The 11,959-nt window shown below is 35.9% G+C and overlaps 1 protein-coding gene across 1 annotated transcript; it reads right to left on the reverse strand.

The window, feature by feature from the left end:
* Positions 1-8,955: 8,955 nt before the first annotated feature.
* LOC123930487 (histone H2B type 2-E1-like) lies at positions 8,956-9,354 on the reverse strand. The gene has a single exon (XM_045986718.1). The coding sequence runs from the start codon at positions 9,352-9,354 to the stop codon at positions 8,956-8,958; it is 399 nt and encodes a 132-aa protein (XP_045842674.1).
* Positions 9,355-11,959: the final 2,605 nt, after the last annotated feature.

Consider the following 11,959-nt stretch of genomic DNA (forward strand, 5'->3'; position numbering starts at 1 on the left):
CAGAAAATACAAATAAACTCAAATAGGATTCAGATAATAGAATTATCATGAATTTTAAAACAACCCTGCATAATAGGTTTAAGGAAATAAAAGTCAGATCAAGAACTTTTGCATAAAACAGTAAAGTTTATATAAAAAGATACAAATAGAATTTTAAAGATGGGAAATTATCGATTATAAAAACTGAAAACTATGAATGTGTTCAACAGCAGGTTATACATAGCTAAAGAGAAATTCAGTTACCTATAATACAGGAGAGACCAAAATGGCCAAGCTAAATAACAGAGGGAAAAAAGAGAAAAAAAGTAGGGGGTAAGTTACCTTTACAAGAAAAGAGCTTCCATGTTATTGAAGACCTGAAGGTGAGAATCAATAGAAAGAGTTAGAAAAAGGATTAGCTGAGAACTTTCCAAAACTGGCAAATGACATCAAGTCCAAGAAGCTGAAGGGGGAAAAAAATTTACAGGCAGGTCATATTTTTTAAAAATTTCTTGAAGTTTTTGAAAACCAAATAAACTTTTGAAAACCAAATGAAAAGATAAAAAGGTTTTGAAGTAACCAGAGGGAATAACAAGCAACAACTTCAAAGAACCAAGAATAAGTCTAGCAACAGACTTCTCAGCAGAAGTTATGGAAACAAGGAGACATGGAATGAAATCTCCAGAATGATATTTAAAAAAAAAAAAAAAAAAAAAAGTACGTGCCGAAAAGTATTCTGTTCTGAGTGATGATGTAAAATACTGGGTGAATCTAAGTGAATGATGACTGTATAAAACAGTAATAATAAGGCACTGTGACATTTAAAATATGTAAGATAGAGGATTACAATGCTTGAGAACAATAACAGATCAAGTTATCCTAAGAACATTGTTTTCTCTGGGAAGTAAGGAAATTTTTAATATGTGTTAACTTTGATACATTTGCTATGCCTGTGGCATGAATCTATGCATCTCTAGGGAAATTACCAAAATAATTCTCAAGGAATGTGTAACACATAAAATCATAGAGGAGAAAACACCTAAGAAAATATGCATTTTAGGGGCGCCTGGGTGGCTCAGTGGGTTGGGCCACTGCCTTCCGCTTGGGTCATGATCTCAGGGTCTTGAGATCGAGTCCCGCATCGGGCTCTCTGCTCGGCGGTGAGCCTGTTTCCCTCTCTCTCTCTCTGCCTGCCTCTCTGTCTACTTGTGATCTCTCTCTGTCAAATAAAAAAATTAATTAAAAAATACTTAAAAAAAAAAAGAAAATATGCATTTTAACTTACGGCAAGAATGGAGAGAAAAAGAAACAAAGAACAGGTAGGAGGAAAAAAACAGTAATTTAAATTCAAAAATCCAAATGATAGCAATACATTATTATATAGATTATCAAACTGCAGGAGATAACAAATTTCAATGACATTCTGTTTAGAAGAGACACACCTTAAGGATAAGGACACTGAAAGTAAAGAGATAAAAAAAATTTATGTCACAGGGGCGCCTGGGTGGCTCAGTGGGTTAAGCCTCTGCCTTCGGCTCAGGTCATGATCCCAGGGTCCTGGGATCGAGCCCCATGTCCGGCTCTCTGCTCTGCAGGGAGCCTGCTTCCTCCTCTCTCTCTGCCTGCCTCTCTGCCTAGTTGTGATTTCTCTCTGTCAAATAAATAAAATATTAAAAAAAAATTTATGTCACAAATACACTAAAAGAAAGCTGGAAAACATTTTGCATAACTGAAGGTAAAGAGGAACACTTCATGTTGGTAAACATTTCAGTTCACAAAAAGATACAATATTTCTAAATTCATATGTAAATAATACATAAAGTAAAATAAAAATGGCAAAATACTTGATAAAGCCAAAAGAAAACAAACAGAAAATCCATCATTAATGTGTGACATTTTCATTGACGATATCTGATTGATGAAGCAAAAAAATTGGCAATGATATAGAACATTTAAGCAAAAATAACAACAACAAAAAAAATAGCTGACCTAACTCTTATATTTGATACAATATAAACTCTGGAATATATCTAAATTATCCCCATTTCTCAAAAGAACCGTTAAAAAATAATCATTTGCATTCTGAAATGCAAAACAAATCCTAAACATTTTGACAATTGATGACATGTAGTAAATAATATCATGATATAATTAGGCTTGAATTCTATAACAAAATATAACTAGAAAATTTCCTTATGTATTTCTAAGAAATTCCTGTTTAACCTAAATATTAAGGAGTCATAATTCAAATTCAAAAATATTTTTAAATATATGACATTGTAGTTTTAAAACGTGACCTCAAATTGCTTCAATGGCTTTCTTATCAAGAGTTGAGTTCCATGTGCCTTCTTCCCCTTGCATCTGGGCTTTGTGTTACCAAAAGAATAAGGTGGGAAAGGTGCTGTGCCAGTTTCTGGCACCAATCTTCGGAAAATGCTAAGTTCCACTTCTGTTTCTTTGGACATTCACTCTTGGACTCAGACATGATGCTGTAAGGAAGCTGGGGTAGCCTTTGGAAAGACTTATGTGGGGAAGCCCAGAAGAAGGGGAACAAGGATGCCAACCTGTCAGCCACGTGAGTGAGCTATCCCAAGTAGAATCTGCTCCCACTTGAGCCCTCCCGACTGATGCCACATGAAGGAGAGAAGACAAACATTCCTCGTGAGCCCTGACAAATTACAGACTCATTAGGTAAAAATAAATGATTGACGTAGAAACCAGAAACTACCTGTTAAGAGTACAATATGCCTGTTTGAGGAACAAGCCTGGAAGAGTTGTAAGAGTACGAATTTCACTTGTTTAGTAGTTTATTGAACCAAAATTCCAGAAAGAAGATCCTGTTTTTGTAGGCAGGCTTACAAAACATATTCTCTCATCAACTGAGAAGATGCCAAATGGTGTATTACACAGCTTCCCTTTCAGCTGATAAACCAAACACATGTTTCAGAATGGCAGAGTCATTGGTAAGTATGGATTGCTTGCTCCCTTCCAAAAATTCATAGACATTGTTTCTGTGCTCTAACCTTGCACGAATCCATGTGTGGCATTCTCAGTTTTCTCACATAAACAAGAGAACATGTAATTGAAGTCCTCAAAAAACAAACAGGATTTCTAAAGAAAAAAACAAACAAATAAACCTGGAAACAAGTGGTATGAGAGAGTTTCTTTTAAAGAATGTGAGTTCAAGCCATGATCTCATCACAGAATTTGTCAGCATTAAAAGATTAAAAAAAGATATGTTTAAAAATTGATAGAAAACAAGCCCAAATTTGTAGTATCTATCGTGGACTTCCATATTTTAAAGATGGAGTTTGACAGATTATGATAGATAGCATTCTATGAATTAGAGGGAGAGGCCAGAAAGCAAGAGAAACAAGAAAATGGCACTAAGGCAAAGATCTGGATCCATTCCCAGCCCATCGAAACAGCGGGTGATGAAGATTTTCAACTGAGTTATACCTAATTACAAAGCAGTGTGAGTGGAGAACACAGGGATGAAAGAATGAGACAAGAATTTTTCATTAGCATTCCAAGGGGGAAGACACAGGCTGCCCAACCTTATCAGCAGTTCACTGATAAATTCTATATCAACTTAACAACTATTGCAGAGCTCTAAACATTTCATAACTGTCAATTTGGTCTTCAGACTATAGAAACCCCCCAAATTTCTATCTAAAATTCTATATACCCCCTGAATTTGTAATCCTTGGTTAGATTCTCTCTCCTAACTTGAAAAATATTCTGCCTCCTTCACTATGTCCATTTCAGATTTCAACATACTCATCCTCCCCATACTTTAGTTGAGAGTAAAGACAATTTGTTCTACATTTAAAATATATATATATATAGGGGCTCCTGGGTGGCTCAGTGGGTTTAAGCCTCTGCCTTCGGCTCAGATCATAATCTCAGGGTCCTGGGATCGAGCCCTGCATCGGGCTCTCTGCTCAGCATGGAGCCTGCTTCCCCCTCTCTCTCTGCCTGCTGTTCTGCCTACTCGTGATCTGTCAAATGAATAAATAAAATCTTTTTAAAAAAAGAAAAAATAAAAATATTTCTTATAACTTAGTTAAGGAAAGCAAGCTATATTGCTTACAATTGCACACTATTTATGGATTTATTTACTTGTTATTAAGGCATAATAGCAAAGTATTAAAGTATTTGCTCTAATAATTTTGCTAAGCACATATAATCATTTTCAAAGTGTGTAATCAACAGCAATGGTCATTTTCATAGCCACCAACTTTGTATTTTCAAATCTCTATGGATATAGATATTCGTATACATTTAGACACATAGATGGATAGCAATGCACCTTCTCATTGTCCATTATCTACATTTGATAAACATTGTATTAATCAATAAATTCCATTCTTTTTATTAATCATACTGGCCAAAGTTCATAACCTGCTACAGTGCATGGCTTGAGTACTGTTTGCTAGGATGCCTGACATTGCTTCTACAATCAGATATATGCTTACTAAAAGTGTATGGAGATGTTTCCTATTTCTTAAGCTAATCGTGCTTGATATATCTCTGAAATTTAATTAAATTATAATAAAATTATAAAGAAAAAGCAATGAAATATAAGGGATACATAATACTTGTTAGTTCCAAGAAAAATAATTTGAATGTTTAGCAAAGACACAATAAAGGAATATGCTGTAAAAATGCTTTTGAATTAGATATGAATAGCAGTCCAAGATAAGTTTAGGAACACAAATTGAAAGATTTTGCTCTTAGATGGTTACATAAGTCTCTTCAATGTCTTACTTTACTTAAAAAAAAAAAACAAAAAACATCAGGGGACAGAAGGGGGTTGTTTTAATAGGAACAGAGTTTCAGATTTGCAGGATGAAAAATTCTGGAGATCTATTTCAAAACAACATGAATATACTTAACACTACTAAACTATGCACTTAAAAAAAGTCAAACCAGGTATCACAGATAATAGGATCACAAGCATATTTTTCCTAAGAACTACAGTTAATTGAACACTGCTTTTTAAAAAAAGAACTGGTTCTATATGAAAAGACCTAAAAGTAAATAACATACATGCATATAATAATAACATATTAGTGAACATAAAGCATTAGGTTCACATGAGTGATTATTTTTATGTTATTCCTCTTTAACCGACATGATTGTATCCAATAGATTTGTGGCAAATGTTATTGTACGTGAGACATCATGGCTTTCTAAACTCTGGTGTTGGAGTTTTCACATTGTGTTTCTTGGCGGGGAGTCCTATAGTACTGAAGTAGAGCTCCCAGAGCGTTCTTGGTGTAGACAGGGGTGGAGAAGGGTCTGGAAGTTGGAGAGAGGGTGGAAGTGGGGTGCGGAGGGAGAAAAGCAGACAGAAGAAGACTCCAAGACTCCAAATCCTTGACTTCAATTCCTCTTCAACCCAAAGAGCTCTGATTCCATCTGTCATATGGTGGGTTCCAGGTGAGGGTTCGGAAAATAAAAGGTCCTAGGGGTTTTAAAAGTTTGAGAAATGTGGTTTTAAATAGCAAAAGACAGGGAGGAGTTCTGTGTGCTTGTTATGTGCCTGGAACTATGCTAGATCTCTTTAAAATGTAGATATTGTTCTGTTTCACCCCCACAGCAAATTTAAGAGAAAGGTATTACTATCTACTTTTACAGAAAGTTGTGCTTCAAATGCATGAATTAATGCAAGCAAAATCACATCGCTTACAAGAAAAGTCAGGTATTTGATGAACAAGTCCGTTTACATGCTGATTTACATAGTTTTATAACTGTGTTACCCTTTTCTGAATGCAATTTAATATATCTTACCAATTTTCTTTGCTAATCAACTCTGATTTCTCACCATCAGTTCTGAGGAAGACCTCACTTATTTTTCAAATCCCTTTTGTTTTTACTTTATCCAGCAGGTCTCTTGTCTCATGGATGTCAAGACTGTGTTTGTAAATCATTACAGAGTAATATATATACACATGAGTATGTTTTCTTGGAACACCATATGTCATTAAATTTTCCTCTCTGTAAAGCATTTAGTATTATGTCTGAAAGAGGTGGGAACCTAAATTTGACTTTAAATAAATGCAAAACTATGAAAGCAATCTTCTGAGGCAGGTAATGCAATATGCCTGCAGACATATTTTAACGAACAAAGAAAATTCAGAAAAGGAATCACAGAATGATGATACTTTCATTTGGATTTAGAACTAAGTTTTCTTGCATTAAATTTTCAAATCTCAGTCTCCTAGAATAACAAAATTTAGCATAAGGAAAAACACTGAGTAACTCGTGTTCTAGCATCTTAACACCCCCCTGAACAGTGCAAACCAAGAAGTGCTTGGTCCATGTCTGGTCCTGCACATACATTCCCCTGCAATTGGGTCCCCTCTTCTAGAATAAGACATCTTGAATGAACAAGCCCACAACAAACCCATGAAAAAGCACCTATGTTTCTAGCTATGAAATCGGGGATTTTAGCTACAGGAAACATGGGTATTCATTTCACTTAGGTATATTTACATAAAAACTCAAAAAGACTCCTTACAATTTAGCTATTTTCTGAGTAAGAAAGTTGATTACAGTTTTCGCATGGAGAGGAAAGGTCACATGCAAAAGAACATTGCTGAAGTCCACAAACAAGTTCCATGATCTTTGGCATGTTGATTTCCATCAGGTTTCATAGCCATGCATGTGGTTTTGTCAAATTCTTACACAAATTATCCTTTTAAAAAGAAATTATTCAGAGACATAAACCTTAGAATTTGATAAGCTTATGGTTTTTGTTTCTCTTGGACAAATTATAGAATCACTGTTCTGGTTCAGCATATCTCTACATTTCTATTATCTGATAACTCTCAACTCTTGGGGAAAAAACTGAAGTAACAGAAACATAAAGGACACAATGCAACAAAAAAATATTCACACGAATCTTATATTTCTTTTTCTGTATTGCTGTGCAATCAAGGACAGGTTTTCTCTTTGTTCTAATACTTGTTGAATAACGATACAGATACGTGATCTTCACGTTAGGACAATTAGACAAAGGAGAGGGCAAAGGGCAATCTCAAACCAATTTTACATTAAAGCAAAGAATTTTGAAAGTATTGCTTTCCTTGAAATCTCATATAGGCACCAACAAAAGCACCATTTGTGGTAGTGGGGGGAGTGGTGTTTTAACAAAAGAAAATAGCTTTTTCAAAGGCTGTTTATTGCTTTAAATGTTTAAAAGCTTTTTAAAAAGCAACTTTTTTCTTCTCCTTAGGCATCAACAGGGGATAATTGCCTTAGCATGCTCTTAAATAATCCTGTTTAAGACACAGAGTAGCAAGGCAGCCTGTGCTTGGAAAACTTTTTACTTAACTGGATTGTGTGGGTGTGGATCCGGGGTCAACAACAGAACCTCCCTACAATAACTACACTTCCAATTTTCTTTTAGGATGATTTATTTTATTTTTTTAAATTGCCAGAAGGTAAAACTGACTTTTTTGGGTGTACACATTATGAATTTTAACACTCTCTAGATTCATGTAACTACCCTCACAATCCGGATACAGAACAATTCTATCACCTCGGGAAAATGCCCTGAGCTAGCCCTTTGTAATCACACCTTCCTCTTTTCCCTTAAGCCCTGAAAACCAGGGATCCATTCATCACTATACTTTCGCCTTTTTGAGGCGATCATACAGCGTACAGCGTGTTTTGTCTGTGATGGGGAAGATGACCAACTGGAGAGCGGAAGTGTAAATAAGGACTTTCTGCACAGAAGATGAGCTGAGGCAGTGAAATCAGCTTTGAAACACAAAACTCTTGAGCCATCTGTGGCAGCTGTTCATGCAACGTGCTCTAAGGCCTCTAAGCCAAGTGGTCTGTACCTCCCAGAAGGATATACTGGGACCTAGTCGAATGGGAATGGGCGAAGTCTTTCTACAAAGGATTCCCCAGATTCTTCAGTGGCCCTGAGTTATAACATCAGGACTTAGAAGGACTATCCCACTTTCTACTGACTATTACATTAATAAGTAATACAAGTTCTTGGGCATTTTTGTCACCCCAAAATGAACTGAGCCCTCTCTTACCTGCAGCAAACTAGAAAGGGTCATAGTGCCACATGGATATAAAAGAAGAAAATGAAGCAGCCTCATCTTAAAGCTAAAATCCACATTTTCATCTTATTCAAAAATAATTGACCCTAGGGTTTATCAATTTTATACTTCATTTTGAGAAATTTTAGGAAATGATATAAACCTAAATTAGCGAAAGATATTCAACATTTTTAACAAAATGGAAGAGCTGCTTGTGACAGTTTAGTACTATTTCACAACTTGAACATGAAAACATTTTGGTCTGAGACATGTTTCCCCCAAAAATCTTAATTGTGTAATGATTCTAACTAGATTGTATGAATTTCACCATTGTAAAATGTTGTGTTCCTTGCTTTAGATTGTGCAAGGGTGAGCAGATGTTCAACACTTTGAAGTCTGTTTAGAATCTTCCTACCTGCTGGGTTTAATTTCAGAAGCAAGAAACATTCTTCAAGATAGAAAAAATGTTATTTGTTCTTTATCCACGTACCACGTTGTACTAATTTTCATCATTTCTAGCTCCGCTCATGGCAGGTCATTTTTGGTATACATAAAATTTAATTGTAATCCTTAGAAGGAATTTTATTCCTGTATCCGGTAAATAAAATATGATAAAATCATTTGAGATACAGAGAGATACAGAGATACATTTGAGATACAGAGATACAGATATTGCCTGGTTTTGAGTTAAAAATAAAAACTCCTATATTTTCTACTATATTAAATAAATGCAAAGACAGAAGTTAGAAAAAGTGTTTATTCACTTTCTCTACAGGTTAATAAAGTATCAAATATAATTTAATATTAATTTTATATATAGTTAGTTATCAGCATATTCTAATTTTTTTTTTTTTTTTTTTTTTTTTTTTTTTGCGCGGGAGCAGTTCACTCTTTATTAACGCTTGGCCCCGGGTCACTTGGAGCTGATGTACTTGGTGACGGCCTTGGTGCCCTCGGATACGGTGTGCTTGGCCAGCTCCCCGGGCAGCAGCAGACGCACCGCTGTCTGGACTTCCCGGGAGGTCAGTGTGGTTCGGCCGGAGTACTGGGCCAGCCGGGCAGCCTCGCCAGCCAGGCGTTCAAACACGTCATTCACAAACAAGTTCATGATGCTCATGGCCTTGGAAGAGATGCCAATATCTGGGTGCACCTGCTTCAGCACCTTGTAGATATACACTGAGTAGGTTTCCTTGCGCCAGCCTCGCCTTCTGGACTTCTTATCACCTGCACCACGGCCCCTTCGGCCCCCCCACTGCAGCTGCTGGCCATGCTCCGAGCATGTTCGGATTTTTGAAATAATACTTGTGTACATATTTATGTTTACAATGACTAATGACTGGTTTCATTTTCCTTTTTCTGTTCACTTCAGCATCTGCATTACTGAACTGGGGGGAGCTCTCTACTACTCCGTTGATTAAAGTGATGATAGCAGAACTCTTGTTTTATTGTCTTCTCAGAATGAAGTCATTACATCATTATAGATGTTACCATATTAAGGGAGTTCCCTTCCATTGATAGTATGCTAAATGTTCTAAACACAGGAGTATGGAATTATCAAGTGACTGTTACTGTATCTATTTAGGTGGCAATCTGATACTTCTTACTTATTCTGTTAATGTTTAAACTATACTTAGGGATATAAGAATATCAAATCAACTTTGCATTCCTGGAATAAACCTCACCTGTTCATGATGTACTGTGCTATTTATAATCACTGAATTTGATATACAAATAATTTATTTAGAATTTTGTGTTCACCTCACGTAATATATTTATCTATATTTTTCCTTTCTTATACTATTTCTGTCAAGTTTTGGTATTAAGGATATACTACAACCATAAAATAATTTGAGAAACATTTCCTCCTTTTCTCTGCAATGGAATAATTGGCAGAGAAATTGCAGTATTTCTTTATTGAATGTCCTTTAGAAACTCACTGATGAAACTTAGTAGGACTAAAGAATTTTCATTAAAGATTTCTTTGTAGGATTTTAGTGTCTTTTTGAGAGAGAGAGAGAGAGAGAGAGAGAGAGAGTGTGTGTGTGTGTGTGTGTGTGTGTGTGTGTGTGTGTGTGTGAGCAGAGGCAGGGCAGGGAAAGGGCGAGAATCTTAAGCAGACTCCACACTCAGCAGGGAGCCTGACATGGAGCTCTCACCACGCTGAGATCATAACCTGAGCCAAAATTAAGAACAGGACACTCCACCAACTAAGCCCCCCAGGAATCCCAGGTTTTAATGTCTTTAACCATTAATACACATTCATATTTCCTTTTTTTTTTCTGGTTTCCATTTTATACACTGCATTTTTCTAAGAAATTTTCTAAAACTCTTATCACTTGAATTCTAAAATCTATTGTTATTCATAATATCCTTTAATGAAGTTAAAGACATTTTCATAACTGGTAATGAACTATCAATAAACTTTGAAGAAGGTTAAGGAAGGAACCAACTCCATCTCAAGCTTTTTCTATATAAACCACACTCTTGATTAACCAAATAGCTGACAAAGGAAAATTTCTTTTTGAAGAAATATTCCAGCTATATTTGAAAAGGGAATAGAATGAGAGTATCACTATTTTGCAAATGGCTGCTAACACTAGAGAGACTGGAAATGAGATCGGGTACATTTTGATGGAAGCACAGAAGGCCATCCATGAAGCAATTTTACCCAAAAATTCTAGATTGAATTATATCATACCTATAGATCTAACTTCCAATTTATAAGAAACACAGACAACAGGGAAACATGCTAAATATTACCAGAAAGATACTCTACTCAAATCGGAGCTGTGGAAAACTCTACAGAATAATTAATATGTTCCTTCTATTAATACATTGCATGGAAAGAAACATGGGAAAAAGAATTACTAATTCTGTTTTTGTAATCTGTTAAAGGATACTTTAAGATATTTAAACAGGGGCGCCTGGGTGGCTTATCTGGTTAAACTTCTGCCTTTGGCTCAGGTCATGAATGCCGGGGTCCTAGAATCAAGCCCCATGTCAGGGCTCCCTGATCACCAGGGAGTCTGCTTCTCTCTCACCCTCTGCTCCACCCTTCCTGCTCATTCTCTCTCTCTCTCTAGCCCTCTAGCTCTCTATCAAATAAATAAATTAATTAAATATTTAAGGAAATATTTAAGTGCCTTTCAGTACTTGACTCTTATTTGGATCTTGATAAAGAGTTTAAAAAAAAAAAAGGTACAACTGATGTAATCAAAATCCCAACAAGCTTTTCTGAGGATACTGACAATCTGATCCTCAAATTTATATAGAAAGGCAAAAGACCTGGAACAGCCAACACAATATTTAAAGAGAGAACAGAGCAGTTCCTGGGTGGCTTAGTCAGTTAAGCCCTGGCCTTTGGCTCAGGTCATGATCCTGGGTTCCTGGAATCAAGCCTTGTATTGGGCTTCCTGCTAAGGGTGGAGTCTGCTTCTCCCTCTCCCTCTGCCCCTCCCCCTGCTAATTCTCCCTCTCTCTCTCTCTCTCTCTCTCTCTCTCTCTCAAATAAATTAATTAAAAAAAAATAAAGAGAGAGAGAGAGAACTGACATTACCTGACTTCCAGACTTACTATTAAGCTATAGAAATCAAGGTAGTGTGGTATTGGTGAAAGAGGAAGCAAACGGATCCATGGAACAGAATGGAGAGCCCAGAAATAGACACACATATATAAAGTCAAATGATCTTTAATGGAGGAGCAAGGCAGTGCAATGGAGAAAGATAACTTCTTCGACAAACAGTTCTGAAACAACTGATTATCCACACAGAAAATAATAAAAACAATAACAAAAAAAAACTAAGATCTAGACTTAGACCTTATATCCTTCAAAAAGTGAACTCAAAATGAATGAAACATAAATGGAAAATGGAAAACTATAAAACTCCTAGAAGATCACATAAAGAAATTCTAGAGGA

This window comes from Meles meles, chromosome 19, assembly GCF_922984935.1.
Source record: "Meles meles chromosome 19, mMelMel3.1 paternal haplotype, whole genome shotgun sequence".
Classification (NCBI taxonomy): domain Eukaryota; kingdom Metazoa; phylum Chordata; class Mammalia; order Carnivora; family Mustelidae; genus Meles; species Meles meles.

What these genes read in the sequence shown, in the direction of transcription:
- LOC123930487 (XM_045986718.1), bottom strand. Translation starts at nt 9,354, where the DNA reads ATGTACACAAGTATTATTTCAAAAATCCGAACATGCTCGGAGCATGGC.